We start from the raw sequence: 17745 nt of genomic DNA, 5'->3' as shown, positions 1-17745 counted from the left end.
AGGCATGAAGCAGAACTGGGCTTTGTCATTTATTCTAGCGCAGACTTTGGAAGAGAACTCAAAGAAATAATGAGTTTGGCTTGCTTCTCTGTCAGAAGTATTCTGCAAGTTTTGCTGCAAGCAAAGCATGCACCAACAGGGTCTAATTTAGTCTGCAAGCATATATGTTAATGCATTGTAAACAATTTTGCTTATTTCAAGTATCTGAAATGCAAAGCTTGTTTTTTAGTCAAGCTTGTAAGGGCTCACCAGGAAGATGCTGTAATTTTTAAATTATTTCAAGGAAAAAAGATAAAAGTGTTGATGATCCTTGAAAAAAATGTTTGCATGTGAAATTACGTACTGAAAAGCTGAGGAGTGTTCATAAAGCTTTAAGCAAATTGGGAAGGAGTTCAAAAACTGTTTCCAAAGCCTTTCACTCTGGAATCCTTGATGGCATTTTTATGAGGTAAGCTGTCAGTCTAGTAAATAGGCTTCATTCAGAAAAATAATAGCATATCCATTTTTTTATTAGGAGAGCTTATTTTTGATAACAGAGGATCTTGCTTGCAAAGTCTACCTCAAAGGCTCCCATACTATCAGCAAACAGATAAGCATTCAAAAACATTACTTTTTATTTTGATTTTTTTTTTTTCATGTAAGAAGTCAGTTTTTCTCCTGAAATGCATAATTAAAATGCATAGATTAAAAGATACCTATGTAAGATGCAAGAAAACTCTGTGGGGTTCTGGCCATAAGGACAGAACTGAAATCTATGGACCCAGGCAGGGTTTGGCAAGACCCCACCTTGCTCTCTGTTCAGCTGTCCTCCTTTGGCTGCTGTGAGAAATGCTGTAATGTTTTAAACCAGAACTCAAGACGCGCAGGTGTATGTCAGCTTAGGGTAACAATATGAAATCCAATTGGAGATGATGGTTGCGCAATAGCTGAAGGGATGTGATGTTGATCAATTAGCAATCAGACAGGGAAAGAAGCAGACCCGTCGCTGCTCCCTGGCTTGGCTGGTTCTGAGCGGTACGGCTGTGGCACTTTTTAAAGGCTGTTACAGAATCTGATCCTGCTGGTTAAGGCAATCACGAAAACTGAAATACCTTGAAAAGTCTTTTGGTTTGGGAGAGGAAAAAAAGAGGAAGGTTTCTAGGGTGTAATATTGCACTTGACTACTTTGAATATTGAGGAGGATGAGAACTGGAAATTTTCCTGTTTTCTGCTTTCCTAGAGGTAGAAAATGTTGTAAAACATTTGAAAACCTGATACCTGGTAAGTGATTTCTTGATGACACCCTCACCCAAACTTACTTTTATTCTATAGAAATGAGTACAACATGCTGAGAAATCAGGTATATATGCTGCATGTGTAATTTGCGAAGGTAGAATCTTGAGCAGGAATCAAATTCTGAAATGAGAGGCACGATGTACAGGCATTTATTATCCTGAGTTAATAAGGCTTCAAGCTGGCTGCTTTTCCTGGCATCCAATGTGGATTTACTGGTTCAGGTAGTCAAGAAATCAGGTGAACATGTGTACTGTCAGTCACTGTACATATGCCTCACTTATTCAAAGGGAAGAAATTTAAGTTTGCAGAACTGTAATAATTCTTTCAGTCCAAACAGGCAAATCACTGAATGCAGCTATGAAATGGCATTCATTATTTAACAAAACAATTATTTATATTGATCTTTTTAATCTGTTTACCTCCTCATCACCTTTTCCAGTAGTCATTTCTCTACAAAACTAACAATTCCTCACCAGAGAGCTGTTAAACAGAGACTAGATTGCACGTAGTAACCTGCCAGCTTTGTTTTCTCCTCCTCTCCATCATCTCTGAAAACTTTATATTCGTTGGTAATTCAATGCAGTATAAATGACACGAGGAAAGGATGGCTCAAACTTTCAAAACTGGTGTCTGAAGCTCTAACTTTTTTTTTTGCAGAGAAATTATTTTGATTTGTTTCCTGTCCCTACCCCCTGAAGAGTTTCAATATGTCTTGCGGACAGTTGGATGGAAGCCACATCCCTAAGGATAATTACAAACCCTTCCTGATCTGAAACTTATAACCAGAACAGAGGCTCGTCAATGTTATTTTAAAAATTTGATTATTTGCTTTAAAAATATTGTATCAAAATAAGGGCAAGTGATTACTTTTTAATTTGGGTTGGGGGGGGTGTTGTTTTGGGGGTTTTTTTGTTTGTTTTGATTTTGTTTGTTGTTTTTAGCAAAGGTATATTTTGGAAACACTTATACATCTTACACAATTTACATTCCTTCCATGGATTTCAGTGGACTTAGAATTAGACATTGGAAGTATGTCTCAGCAGAGTACACAGTTTTGATGCACAAGCAACGATACATGTATCAGGATAGCCAGTTAATTTAGCAATACATTTTCCAGATTTTATGGATCATTTCTTTTTGAAATAATTTCTTGTGATATTATGTCATGATATACTAGTATTTAAGGCTGCAAAATCGTGAAGCTATCAAGCTAAATTAAACAATACTGAGGTATAAATATAATGCAGTGTCTATATAAAAAAAGCAGTGCATATTCTTGTTCATAGCCCTTTGAATCTTAAAGGTTGCAGGAAATATGGAAAATCATGTCTAAAACAGCCAATATTTTGGTGGAAGGAAATTCATTGCTTCTATAAAAGGATCACCTGGCTTGCGGAGTACCTGGCCCATCTAGCAGTCCATTGAGCGTCAGGAGGTGTGTGAAAGGCATGCAATGGAACACATTTTGCCAGCTCACAATGACGTGAGGTCCCAGCAGGGAGACACTGCAGACAGCTGAAGTAAGCTAAAGCAGTTCATAAAGGGCTTCAACTCAGGGCCTCGATCTTTCTCGGAATCCACCAGAGTCAGAGGAATGTGAGTCCTGAAAATGCTTTTTTCTCCCCTTCTTTGCCACCCCCCACCCCCAAAGGTTTGCACAGAAGAAAATGTAATTCTCCAGATGCAAGCTTAGCTCACCTAGAAATCAGTGTCTAATCTAGATCGTATGAAAACATTCATGCCTTAGGCAATTACCGATACGACTTACTTTTCCTAGTCAAGCTGATTTCACAAGCCAGCTATATTGTGCATAAAATTGCTGAAGAGCAAATGCTCTTAGCTGTCAGTCTATGCAGGTGTACTCTCTGGGTTTCTTTAGACTACTTAATAGAACTTGTAGAGCTGTTGCAGGAAGAGCAGCAGTGGAAAAGGCGTGATTTGATGTTTAACCATTTCAAGAATTGGATTGTTCCTGGTTGAAGAGTTGCTCCATTCCAGCAAGATGCAGAACCTTGTTTACATATTATCTCCAGTAATAATCAGGCACAGCTGTCACAGATGCTTCATTTGATAAAAAAAAAAAAAAATAATCTTTGGGGAGATGTAAGAGGTGACAGTGTAATAGCCGAAAGGATGTAATCTCATCCACTGGCAGTCTAGGAAAGCTGCAAGCTGGTTTTTTTATGACAACACTGACAGAAAGCTAAATCTGCTGCTTTTGCTGTGGCAAAACTCTCATTCAAACAGCATGGTGGGAGCTGTTAACAGAAATCCCCAATGCATGTATTATGGCTGCAATTATAACCATACAAATAAAACAGGAAAAAAACAGAAAGAATGAGAAAGGGGAAAAAATGCAGAGAGAGTGTTTTGTCTGCTCAGTAGTCCAAAAAGTATAGTGCTACCTTGATTAATTTGCAGGTGAAATGCAGAAGACAGCAGGAAAAAGTGTCAACAGCTTTTGAATGAACGACAACACATGACCTCCCTCCAAACATAACAAGCTCCTGCGGTGGTAAGCGGGTAGCTTGCTGGTAGCAATCATGGCAATGTGAGGAAAAGCTTGGTAAACAAATCTTAGATAATTCTGTGTCCAAGAAATTGTAAAGAGCTGTATATATTATCCATTTATTGCAAACATGTTATTTATTCAGTTATAGGTGACTTCTCCTCTGCCACATCCTCTGAAGGGGGGACGGAGACAAATTCTGTGTCTAGGAGAAACGTGCATAATTTGCTGTTGCACCCTTCTTAACATCTAAAGATTAAGGAAACTTAAATTTTCATTAAAAAAATTGAAGGAGGAGAAGAAATAATAAGATATAAAACTCTGAAGTTGGACTAAATTTCATTTAGTTTTTGACTACAGGTAGATTAATACCTGGGGAAGTTAAGGGAAGTTTGATGGGTTACTCTAGGCAGAGGCTGAATTTTTTTAGACTGAATATTTGCTGAAAGAGGTTCAAGCAGCTGGTTTTTACAGAATTGAACACATTAAAGCAGAGAGGAAAAAAAGTTGTTAATGCATTTCACAAATCAAAGGTATTTAGTTTCTGTGGCAAGTAGTGCAATGAAAAGATGAACTTGTTCGTAAAATCAAGGATTTAGTTATTTTGATTAAAGCGTGGTGGTGGCTTTTTGTGCTTCAGGCAACAAGTATTTTTAGTCATTTAGTCAGCGTGGTATGCTGCTTGGTATGAAAAATTTGCCTGAGAAAGCAGAAGATAACTGCAACTGGAGTTAGAAGGCTTGATGAGTCGAACTATTTCTCATGATTCAAGTTAAATTAAAATCTCACCCTGTTCCCTGCCTCCATCTAAGTAGCACTATAATTCAAAGAAAAAGAAATTCGGTTATGTATCTAAATGTAATAAGATTTAGTTTTATACCACTTAATCTCTCAATTATGATATTTTAAGACCAATTCAGTATTCTGTGGGACACACATTTCCTTTAAAATTTAAATCTTTAAGGTTTGTTAAGTAGGTATTTGACAAAATATCCTGTATGGAAGAAAAAGTAGTAAAATTAGAGAAAGCATACCATAGGGGGAATTCATATTCACTGTGCCTTACTAGATAATGTTCCTTATTGGAAAATTAAGCAGGCAGTAGTTTTATCACTCTTATCTTGCTCTTAAATATATTGCTGCTATAAGTTAATTTTCCAGCTGAAAAATGGGTGTTAAGTAATATTCATAGTTTCATTCTGTTCATGATTTCTAAAATCAGTCTAGGATTCACAGTAATGCACCAAGATTTCCCTGCGCTGTGCATGCAGTGTGTGTTGAAGGAACACCTTTGAGAGCCAGGCTACAAAAAAGATTGTTAGGACACCCACACGTCCAAGCAAGAAAGCCATAAACAGTTCAGTATCTATCCCAATCAGAAACAGAATGTCCAGTATAATTAAAAAACTTGCAGATACAGGAAGCAGGAAGACGTTTTCTCTTTACATTGTGGGACTTGAAAGGTATATTTTTTTATTATTATTATTATTTTTTAAAAAGTTTTTTAAAGCTATTTTAAAGAGCAGCAACCTGTGTAGTGCTGCGCAGGCAGGACAAACTGCAAAGGTCTGTCCTAAAAGAGCAGATCTACAAGTAGAGCTCAGGGAATACACGATATGCATAATATTTTAAAGAAAGATTTATTTTCAAATTGTGGCTGCAATCAAAGTACTGGATTTTCTTACCAGAGGGGCATTAAATACTGCTTTTCTCAAAAGAGTTTTCTCCATTGCTATGCTACCGTCCCCACATTACCTTGTGAAGTTTTATGAGAAATCTGTCTGCACTCACAGGATTCCCCGCTTGCATTTTTGGCAGCAGCTCATTTGGAGCTGATCATGGGAGAATAAAGCATCCCGGTTTGTCAGAATGCCCTGGTTGCACTTTATGTACTGCACAAACTTCAGTTATAAAAATGGGAAAGTTTTCTTGTAAACCCAAGGACTGATGAAAGAAAGGCAGTAAAATTTTCAGAGACCTAAAGTATTAATATGTTTTTCACAACTGTTCCCACAATTTTACAAATCTAAGGACCTACCTTGATTCCTTTCTGTTCTGTGAGTTGCTCACAATGATGAGTAAAGTAATTTTGCTGGTTGTTAAGTTTTTTCTTTCTCTTACGTACACCATCCATCTGAACATGACCTGCACGGCACAGAAAAATAGTGCAGATGATGACACTGGGCTAGCGTCCTCTTCCCACTTTTAATATTATTTTCTATATCTTATGTAGCGTGCATGTTGGGGGTGGGGTGGACAATGAAGAATTCAAATTAATTTTGAGAAATGAACTAAGGATGTCTCTTTCCACACTCATATGATGACTTTAGAGATACCCTAAATCCTGAAAGAACTAGAAGCCATTTATTTTCCTAAAGCATCATATTACTTCAATAATGCAAAGTTGTAATTTGTACCTGTGGGTACTATTGCTCTGAGAAAATTCCAGACTTGGGAATACATCAGAGTTGTTCTCATATTTTTATCATTACTTGGTGTGGTGTGTGTATGTTTTTATCTGAACTTTTTGCAGCTGCAGTGAAGCATATGTTGTGTGGTTGAGAATGTATGGCAGGTCTTCACATGCCATATGTTTAACAAAAAAAAAAAAAAAAAAAGAAGGTTGAGGCCAAGATAAAAGAATAGGACCTTAATGAATATTCTTAAAACTCTGTTTAGAAACGCAATATTTCAGCAACCCTTTCTCAGATCTTTGTAAAGATCCTCTGATTGTTTCTCTGATAAAACATAATTTATATTTTGGAAGATTTATTGTAGTAAAGACTGACAAGAGAACATGCAATGCTTCAGTTCTTAAGGCAAAAAGGAAGCAGCTAGCTGCTGGTCTCGACTGATATTTTTTAGTCTCTATGGCTAAGCATCACTGTCTTAAATTTGTAATCCTACTGCAATTTCTTCTTTATGGTTTTATGCATGTTCATAATAATTAAAGCAGTTTACATTGGAATGAATACAAATATTTGTTTAAAAATGGGATACAGGCATTAGCAAATTTTGAAATCAGGTACTGCTGATACTGTCATGAAATTTGACATGGAACTTGTAGTAGTCAGAAGTAGGTAGGATATCTTTTAATGTAACATCTTGATTATTTCAGATAAGTTGAGATTCATCAAAGATTAAAAAAAAAAATCCTCACTTTTCTTTTAAAAGTTTCCATTATTTAGATTACTATTATTTTATTAGAGGAATCTCGTCAATACCATTTTTATTTAGCCCTGTCCAGAGACGTTTTCCCTATAACTGGCTCCTGAAACTTGCAGAACCAGAGTTCTACAGAGCTTTTTCCCTGTATCATTTCCCTTTCCTCTCTTCCCAAAAGCTTTTAGGAGCTTTTTTCAGCTTTTATACCAGAATGTACTTTGTTCCTTTTTCATATCAAATAATTCTTATGCGTGTAACTCGTCATTTAAACCCATCTATTTTGGTAGTGCTAAAATATCAAACAATTTATCAAATGATTCTTTGTTCTTTGTTCTCATCTTAGATTTCCTGCTTGTCGTCCTTGTAGAGTCTTCTCTGATAAATAAACGTGATAGTGCTTTTATTTACTGCCTTAATTTCCTGCAGTAAACAAACACTGCATGTTCATTAATCATTCAGTGACAAAGGACACCGAGTATTGGAGCAAAACTTGTACATGTTCCTAAGCAACCACAGCATTTTGCTTCATTTTTCTCTATCAGTTTCAATCGCAGAGCTTTGATCACATTGTACTCTCCCATTGCTTTCTCAAGGGAGTAATGAGAGAAAAAGAGAAATGGTCATTAAAAGACAATTTCAACCTTATAGAATTCTTAAACTCAGTAATTCTGTTCCCTAAATGAGGACTTTGAAGGTCATAAGAAGTTACATCATCTTAGTTTAACCATCCACTCGGTACGCTGTACTCCAGAATAGAAAGATATGAAAACCTGCAGAGGTGTCTTGTGAAAACGTGTATCTCACAAATCTTGCTCTGTATCTTTTCTTCTAAACAATGAGGTTTGACATAAGAGATCTGTAAGAAATTGAGTGAATCTGATAAAATGTGTCCTTGAATAAACTGTGGATCTCGCTTGGTTGATGACAACTAAGATGTCTAGTTTGTCAGCTGACCAGACCATACCATCCTTTTCTCCCATACCTGGTTTAGTTTCTTTGGAAGTAGCTCAGTATTTTAGCATACTTTGCAAACATCCTGTATATCTATTTTAGTGCCCACTGAAGCCGAAAGGAGATCTATAGTGATGTAAAGGAATGCTGAAGCTGCAATGTTTGTTCTACTAAATCTGTGTGATACCCTTTAGCAGCAGTGGAATTATTTTCTAGCTCTAAAAGCTGGGCATAATATCACTTATATGTCCTGATTTCCCGTCCCTATGTGGTATGTTGGATGATTATTTGAGCAATAAAGCCAGTTTGTACTTGCTGTGTTGATGTTGATGCAGTGGAATACCCTCGTAGTTAGATTGTGCTGTAGTTTACAGATTAAATTACATAGTTTAATAGCCAAGGGACACGCTGAATTTTAGCTGGCTTTTTGAAAATTCTTTTTAAATGAAGATGCACACTTGGCTGATCCAGCTTTGTAATTTATACATCCAGCTGTGAATCTCTCCAGTTCTGCTGTATAATTCACTAGGTGAACTGAATACCGTAACTTCTAAGATTTTGCATACTTTACTGATCAAGCTGCATCTTTTATAACCAGAATTTCACACAAAGATGCTTTGTTAATCAAACTGCATACTGAACTGATAAAAGCTGAAAAAAGATTTCCAGACATATGCCCCACCTCAATTATCCTTTCTTGTTAAATTTCTCACTTACTGTTCTCAGTATTTTTTCCTCTTGTATATACAAAATGTATTGCTTAAGGCAAAATACACTTGTTCTATGAAATTTTTAAATTAGATAATTAGTATGTCTCAAAGTTTATATAGAGCGAGGAATAAGAGTTCAACATCACTAAATTTGGTCTGTTTGTCTGTCACTTAGAAGAAAATGATAGTAAGATTTCTGTTGTGCTTACTCATAAAAGTCATAAATGTTGGCCAAGCTAAGTTTTAAGGAGTTGTTAAGAAGACACTGTGTAATTTGATATGAGTTAATAACAGTGAAAACAGTCAAATGGCATGGCCAACTATAAAACAGACTTGACAAAAAGTTTCCAGAATTTCTTTTTCATTAAGTCTTTTCCTTGGGAAAGGTGTAGTTTTCAATACTTGGAATTCTCAGTGCTGTGCGCTAGAGCTTTTAAAGTTGAGTGTTCAAATGTTAGATCCCTCTTGATGTTTTAAAAATGCAACATCTGTAATTTATTGAATATAATATTTGTCTGACAAATGTACCCGTTATTACAAAATATATGGCAGGCATACTAGAAATACCAGAACAGCTTAATGGTGAAGTAGAGAAAGCTTCCACATATAAAAACCAGAGATTATTCTGTAAAATCAATTCATGGGCGAAATTCTGGGATCTGTCACTAATGGTTAGATGAACACATTAAATTATTGTAATTTTTATTAAAGCAAGGAAATTTTAAGGAAGGGGAGGAAAGAGAGGGGACAGGACTCTAAGCTTCAGAGATTCAGTCTTGTTTCAGTGCTCTGAGTCATGAAACTACTTCAAGGACCAGCCAACATTTGCTTAATAACTGTGTACTTGGCTGAAGACTGGCTGTCATTACGAGTATTGAAGATTTGCTTCCTGAATGTAGAAAAAAGGGATAGCTTGTGTGGGCACGTGCTAATGAAGCCAGGATGAAATGTACTGGGTTGAGAAGTCTTTGGGAATGGAAGGAAATAGCTACAGCAGAATCCCTCTTCATCTCTGATGAACCTGTAAATGTGACAGTTGTGGTTAAGGCTCCAATAAAGGTTCAGCTGAGCTGGGTGAGGAAAACCAGGAAATTGTCCAAAGGCTTCTTCCAGCCTGGGGAGGTAAGCATTGTTTGTGGTTGATGAACGGAGCAAATGCTAACTGAATCTCCAAAACATCAGGAATTGTGCTTCTGAATGAGACCGGGAGTTAGTCTCCCATCCCCGCTCTGTTTGAAACTGCCAGCCTCAGGCTCCTTAAAGGGAAGCAGAAGAAAGCACAGAATACAGTTAAGGAAAAACTGCCCGTTTGGTTCCAAGTGCCAATGGCAGGAAACAGACTTTGGTAACGAAGTTAGGATTTGAGATTATTGTTAGATTTTTTTGCTGTTGGTTTCGTAAATGCAAAACAATACGTTGAATTTCTAATCTTGTATGAGAAGTTCATTGTAAGACAGTTTTTCACCATGCTAACAATAATTTGCACTTTTAAAAATGTTGCAAGGTTTTAGTCATCCAGCATTTTCTAGCTAGTTCAAAGTATGTGTGCTGAATTATCTTCTCCTTAGTTTATAGCTTCCTAGGTATTTAGTCCTGCCCATCTCTGCCATGTCCTCTGCTTTTTGATCTGCATTCCTTATCCACCTGTAACTTCAGACACAAACAAGAAAATAGCCAACATTATTTAGTTGTATTATCATTGCAACCCTAGATCCACGTACTACCCTTCTGGATCGCTGGAAAGACATTAGCTAAGGGACAAAGGGCCATCACCTAGATATGAAGCCTTCATTTTCCCCTGGGTATTAGATTTTTTTTTTTTTTTTTTTTGTGAGTAGTTTAAAAGCCTGGTTGAACTTCTCTGGAAGCACTAATAAGGAGGACAAGGAACAAATTATTTCATATTCATTCCAAACTTTAAATCATTACACTGAGGTTCAGCTGTGAGACTGCAGTGTTACCTGGGACTTGTTCAGAGCCTTCAGGCGGTGGCAGAACAGTAGTACCTGCTCCCTGCCCCCCCATGAAGCCAGTGCAGATTTAAGATTTATTAATTTTTTAAAAAATGTATTTAAGATAATACCTGTGACTGACAAAGATGATGTGGAGACAAAACACTTTCATCCTTTGCACAATGTTCCCACTCCTCTCCCTACAGCTCTCTGCACAACAACCGGGGAAACAGCCCAAACTGTGGGATGTTGTGTTACACTTGGTATGAAATCCATTGCATCCTTGAAGTACTGGTGACAAGATTTTCAATTACAACGTGCTTTGTTATGCTGGTCCAAGAGAATTCAGTGGCATTGCATTCAACTAACTGGACTGACTTGAGTTCTTTTTTTCAGGGACTTACTGACTTACTGCTTTTTTTTTTTTAACCTTCTGAATATTGTTTCTACTCGGATGCTTTTAGTCTTTTGTTATAGTCTTAGCATTTCATTAGCTTTTCTACCAATGATCTTTCTAAAAAGTGTTCATTCTTTGGAAGAAAAGCGATGGATTTTCTTGGAGGGAAGAGAGGAAAGCTGATTTTTCCCCAGGTTTATGTGGAGGGGGGGTCGGCTTGTACCACCTTCCTCCTCCTTGGTGTTCGAGGAGTGAAGGTGGTGAGTTACAAGCGGTAAGTGCTCTGCTCTCTTCCATGGCATTAGAGGATTTGTGCGTAAGCTGGAAACCTAAGCGTCCTGCAGAGGGGCTTTCACAGTGGGCATCTTCCCATTACTCTCCCCTTCCTCCCCCTCCCCACTCCGAATGCCCGCTCTTGCAGGAGAAACATACAGGTACAAGCTCACCCTCGCACCCCTGATGTGCTGCAATCTCAATCCAAAGTTTGGCAAACCGCCAGTAACTCTTCCAGCAGGCACGTCCGAAATCTCATCTTCGTAAAACAGAAAAACCACGCTGACAACATTTCAACCCCTTTTTTTCCGAAAGCAATTATTTTTGCTTTTTGCTAGTTTCCACCGTGTCAAACCACCTTTCTGTGTTGTTTGGTTTTTTTGGTTTTTTTTTTAATTAGTGTACCTCTCACAGAAGTGAATCTGACAGAAAGAGAGGCTTGCGCAGAAGAGCAAACAAACCCATCATTCCATCACTTGCCATAGAGTGAACTAAAAAAAAAAAAAAAAAAAAAAAAAAAAGTTGTGTAATATTTGATGCTTTTTTGTCTTTATGTTGCTCATGGCTCTGAAGGGTGTTCCAGTGCATTGGGTTTATATTTCCCCATTTATTTGAGGTGGTCTTAAGCTTAGGGAAAAGGGGTATGTGTATGTTTATATATTTATGTGTTTATTTATACATATACCTGTACTCGTCTATACACACCTGAGTGTGTATATGTATATATAAGCACATAAATATACTTCAGGTGTGTGTATCTATAACTGCATGTCTTTGTATATATGCTTGAGGGCGTATATGTGTGGGATTCGATTTAGTTTACAGCTATAGCAGGAGATGGTGCTATACCCACCTGTCTCAGCTTTTGGAACTGAAGTGACTTAAAGCCGAGAGCTGGCGGCTGTACACGGCTCATCCACCATGCCTGGCTACAATTCTGGCTATTGAACTGTTGTTGACTGATGGCATATTGAAAGTTATCGCTGCTGTTTTATCCGTAATTTATTTGTTAATAATAGACAAGGTTTCACTGTGGCAAGGAATCAATAATGGATGCTTTATGCTTTAACAACATAAAGATGTGGGAGTGGCTTTGTTTAGAAAAATGTCCCATTCTGCTATCGTTTTCCAACAGTGATCTGTATGGTGTGTTGCTAAAAAGAAAACAACTGTAAGTGAACAAACGTGGAATACACAGACATAAATCTTCACGGCTGTGTTCCTATCAAGATGGCCTTTGCTATCTGGTCTATGAAAGAAGTATGAAAGATTGGTCACTTTTAAAGCATTATTTTTACCATTAGCTTTTTTTTTTTTTTTAAGGCAACATTTTTTTCTTCTTTTCCATATGTCTTAAATACTTGACCTATATTTTTATTAAATTAATAATTTTTTTTTATTTCTATCTCCTGTGTATCATCTCAGTGCAATAGGTTACTTGATTATTTTTTTTAAGTGTGTACAAAGTATGGATTTGTAAATGATCTTATATTTCATTAACATTATTTCTGTCCCCTCCATTACACCTGAAATGCTGTTCCTTTTTTGACCTGTAACATCTTTTGTCCTCAAGCTGCTCACCTAAAAGTCTCTCAAACTCTCATTTTTTTCTAAACATGACTAAGCTGAAAACATTTTTTTCAGTCTAACTCACTAGTAAATATTTTAAGCCAGGACCACACTTTTAAGGTTTTGAAGTATTAATCTTATTAAAAATTTCTACTTTTTGTCATCTTACTCTTGAGTCTTAATCTAGAGCATAAACCACCTGTTGTTACTTGATTTTTTTCTGTAAAAATTGCAGTTGCTTTACCATTAGATTATTCTTTTTTTATTAATACTACCCGGATTATTCCCTATAAGGTAATATTAATCCAACTTTTATTAGCTATTGTGTATAGTGAGAGAAATTGGACAAAGAGTCCCTACCATCAATCACTTCAATTGCTCCATCTCGGAGGCTCATTTCAGTAGCTTCAATGTGACTAACCCCCCCGAAGTACTGTCAAATCTTTGGCAGCACCACTGTCTCCCTGTTTTCTTAATAACGTCCTTCATTTTTGTCCTCACACCTCTTCACAGATCAACTTTGTTACAGGCAAGGGACTGTCGGAATTTCTCAAGTGCAAAAACTTAGGAATTTTCTTCCCCCTTGTCAGTCTCTAACTTTTTAATTAACTCCAATCCAATGTCATTTCTTCTGAAAAGATATTTATGGAATTTCTTGATATTTAATTAGCATGGTAGGGTGTTTATTTTCAGTGTTCTCTGCTGAGTGGAGTAAATTTTATTGTGTTGTGATTTAAGCTGTTATAAGATGAATTCAGGTTTACTTTCCATTTTCATAAGAAAGTCTGTCAAAAACAGTGCTTCAAAACATACCATTGAAAGATTTTTTTCCTTTTTTTCATGATTCCTTTGCTTTCCTAGACACAAATAACTTATCCTATCCTAGACCAATGTTATCAACCATAATCTTAAAAAAAAAAAAGAAAACCTTGCAGAAATGCCAGCAAACCTTGCAGTGAATATCATTGGGAGTTTCTTACTGAGGGCACTTTTGCATTCGTACTCCTATGAGCAAAGCTTGTGTCCATATACTAAGGATTATTACACCTTTTTTTATTATTATGTTGGATTATGTCTGATACGTAAAAAATGCTCTGTCTAGGCTTGACTTGTCTTCAAAAATCATCAAGGACTTACGCTAAGCAGAAAATATTTCAAAGAAAGGGTTGCGTTAGAATTTAAAATAAAATTATTGTTATGTTGGAAACAGTCTTGATGGCTTAAAACTTAAAAAAAATCCCCTCATTTACTTTCACTCTATTTAAATGTATCAGTTTCACTAGCAAAACAAGTAGAGAAATTCCAGTATGAACACACTCAAAAGTAATGACCAAAGATTATTAATATTTTACTGTATTTCACTTTTTAATTTCTTCACCTATGGCATCATTAATCCCAGTCCCAAAGGGATATTAATTTAATTACAGCAGAAATCTCAGTGCTGGGTATATTTCTACTTGAGACTCGTAACACAAGATCTCTTTGGTTCAAAAATCTACTGTATAAGTAATTTTATTTATGCTGTTCAACTCTGTTTTCCCTGATACTAAAAAGCATATTCTCAAAGAAAATTACATTATTCCTGGAATAAAATGACAGCAATGAATCTAACAAGCTTTTCCATACCTTGAGAGTCGTCTGACTTCCCTGTTCAGGGAATAATTATACATATCCCCAGCTAAGGATTATTATACTTAGGAGATCTAGCAGATTCTACAAGAGAATGGTAATGGAGAAGTCCTAACTGTAACGTTAGTTTTCAGTTGTTTGTTACTATTTCCTAACTCGTAACAAACAATTATAATTACTTACCTATTCCATGGGGCCATTGGGGGAATAATGTTCACTACTTGTGATGAGATTTAAACAGGAGGGGGAAAAATGTGAGATAAGTGTTAAGTTGTTAAACTTGCAGCCACATGAGATGATGTGAGTGCAGGATTCACTTAGCTCTGAAAACTTTGTTTTGGTTCATTTCACCAACTGGGCTAAAAAAACAACACAGGGATTTTTCTTTTAGGAAAACCATCAATATTTTAAGGACAAATACAAAGCAGTTATTTCTGACATTTTTATTGGCAGGTTGGCAAGATGTGTTTGGGGAATCGCAATAATTCAACATCTTGTTTGAAGACAGCAGAAACAGAGACAAGCTTCCAGGTACTCTGTTTTGTGAACAATTCTCGGGTTTTTATTAAAAGGTTGTGCAAAGTATGCAATTACTTGAAGTACATTTACGCATTCTACACTAATGCTTTTGAGATAGAACTGTTTTCTCAGTTCTGATTTTGACTTTACCTGATTGCAATTCATCTGCTCAGAATGGCTTCTGGTTGGTAACAATTTCCAAAAGCATTTTATAGTTGAAAAACTCACCTATGCTAGTAGTCAAATGACTTAGTTTGATAACATGATGTCCCATAGCCCTGGGAACAGGAGAAGAGAGGTATTTCCAAAATAATTGTGTATCTACAATTCTGTGAAGCTGTAGGCAGCCATGTTACCAAAGTCTTAAGCAAGTTGCACATCTGAGCTCTTCGTTTGATAGACCTTGAGAAGAAGATAAAAATCACCACGATTTTAAAGCAGCCTCAGACTTGTACGGTTTTGCGCTGTCAAAGATTGTTAAATATGCTGCCTTTAGAGGAGGTCAGAATCTTTTCCCAGATGCAGTGGACAAATAGCATATTCTGTTACAGTAGTTTAGACCGGTACACCTGTTTAACGCATTTTTTTTATTTGCTGATGTATGTGCATATCGTGCATGTGATGCTTACACAGATGCTATTCTCACCTCCAACAGAAGTTGCATAGCCCTCCGTGGACAAAACCTGAAGATAAAAAATCACCCGAAAGAAATGAGAAAAAAAATGAAGAGTCCGTTAGTACAAAAGAAAAGAACCTCTAAGCACAACTAATCTACATTAAAAATGCCCATTACTTGCTTCCATCTTCATATTCTTTTTAGTCCAGAGGCATGAAATGTACCAGGTTTCTAAAGCATGCGTTTTTCACTACTTTATGAATGTTTGTAAATTAGTCTAGAATAGACCAATTAGTACCTTCCAGCAATAATCCAAAATGGATGTTTGAAGAAATGCTTTGTAATACAGTCCAGTTTTCAAACTCTTGTTCTACCTGATAAGTAATTGTATACTGTAAATTAGTTTCTTTGTAAACAACAGCCGTTCTCAAGTATTTTCTCAGTTTATTCTATTTCATGTACCTTTATGGCAGATTAGGTTTTAAATCAAGTTAAGAATTAAGGGGCAGTTAAGGGGGGGGGGGGGGGGGGGGGGGCGGGGCGGATCTGTGTAAACATAGCTGAAGTACAACTCCTAAGAGCATCTGTAAAAATGGAACAGTGGGGGGTCCATGTATACCTACCTTTCAGTAATACCATTTCAAATCTGCTTACTTAAAACAATAAAAGATGTTTGTTTGGTTGTTTTTTTCTAACGGCTATCACAACTGCTCTTTTTTTTAACATTCAAGCATTGACAGAAATACAGAGTTAAAGGGTTGGAGATAGAGTCATGGCTTTTAGGATTCAAGCAAAAAATTTTGCAGGTGGAACCGAGTTAAAATTTTATAGTTTGGGTACCAGTCGTGGGCAGTTTCATCCCTTACATTTGTGCTGATCTCAGCAAGATAAATATACTTTAATTGGTAAACCTGGGTTGTGTTCCCTACGGGTGGCCTTTGGTCACTCCAGCAGAGATGTGCGGTTTGGTTGGGGTAAGCTCTGTGCTCCTAGGGTTCTTCCAGTTTCTCATGGGTCACATATTCAATGACAAGAAAGCAAAAAGGAAGGGAGGAGAAGGAAGAATGTTTTTGTTTCCTTGTGTGTGTGTCATTATTGGTCTAATTTAGGAATTCATATGCTTCATCTTGTCGAGATGCAAATCTTTCAAGTAGTGCCTTCAGAACAGGTAATGGCCTGATGCAATGCTCCTACACTTTCCTTCTGTGTGAAGTGTTTTAAGCCACCATGACTTGTAAACTCCACCCTCCTCTTACTGCACACAGCCGTGCATTACAACTTTTACTAGATTGACAGTAGTTTACTTACATTAGTTTGCTTTTCCTTGCTTCTGAGTCAGTTTAAAAAGCAAACAGAAAAATCTTATTTCATTCAGTGGTGCTGTCTGCTTTATTTTTGTCTTTTAAGATTTTACCTGTCCTTCAACAGTCTCATCCAATAAGTCTGTTCTTTGCTGGTGTGAAAAATATTTCACCTTGACATCTTGTATATGCTCCTCTCGTCAAAGGCAGATATTGCAGAATGGCAGGTTTCTCTGTCCAGAGAACCTACAACCATTTTGAAAAGAAAAGAAACTCATGAGCTGACCAAATGATGACAATGTACTGCTCAACAAAGTTGCACTGCTATCAAAGAAATTATTATCCATGTTAAGTGTCAAAAGAAGTGAAATCCTGGCCACAAAGATGATCAGAAAAAAGATGTGACTTTTCACATCTGATCCTAAAACCAAGCAACATCAAATTGTACCCATCTAATACAACATGAATTTATTTCAGGCAGAAGTGAGACATATAGTGGACATTCGCTGCCTTTAAGTTACAGCCGCAACAAACCTGGCTGAAGACAGTCTGCCGTGTTTCAAAATTTTCAGTGAGCAAGAGACTTGTGATCCTGTCATAGCTACAGCTGATGCTAATTTCTAGTTATGTCAAAACCAACATTATTTTGCGTACAGCACGCCTTAACGGAATACCTGAGGCATCAGCTGAAAAGGTCACTGAAACTGCTTCAGTCATCTGTCCGGAAAGGACATGGATCTTCATGTATGTGTCCCAGAGGAACGAGGTGAACTGCCCTACTTGGCATTTGTTTCATCTTTAAAGAACTGAGCAGGGCTGACAGCATATCTGCTATTGTTATAACTGCTGATTACTGCTGTGTCAAGGGGTGGCTTGGGG

At 36.9% G+C, this 17745-nt stretch overlaps 1 protein-coding gene across 2 annotated transcripts in view; it reads left to right on the top strand.

Annotated features, from left to right (window-relative positions):
• Positions 1 to 16257, top strand: part of LUZP2 (leucine zipper protein 2) — a 309887-nt gene extending 293630 nt beyond the window's left edge. For both annotated transcript variants that reach the window (XM_037403375.1, XM_037403374.1), the window contains exons 11-12: positions 14884 to 14961; positions 15605 to 16257. In XM_037403375.1, coding sequence (XP_037259272.1) covers positions 14884 to 14961; positions 15605 to 15709 — 183 coding nt within the window. In that variant the 3' untranslated portion in view covers positions 15710 to 16257. The remainder of the gene's footprint in view (positions 1 to 14883; positions 14962 to 15604) is intronic.
• Positions 16258 to 17745: the final 1488 nt, after the last annotated feature.

Source organism: Falco rusticolus, chromosome 10 (assembly GCF_015220075.1).
Source record: "Falco rusticolus isolate bFalRus1 chromosome 10, bFalRus1.pri, whole genome shotgun sequence".
In the NCBI taxonomy this organism is placed as follows: domain Eukaryota; kingdom Metazoa; phylum Chordata; class Aves; order Falconiformes; family Falconidae; genus Falco; species Falco rusticolus.
Note: the sequence above shows the minus strand (reverse complement) of the source record. Positions and strands in the feature narration are given on the sequence as shown.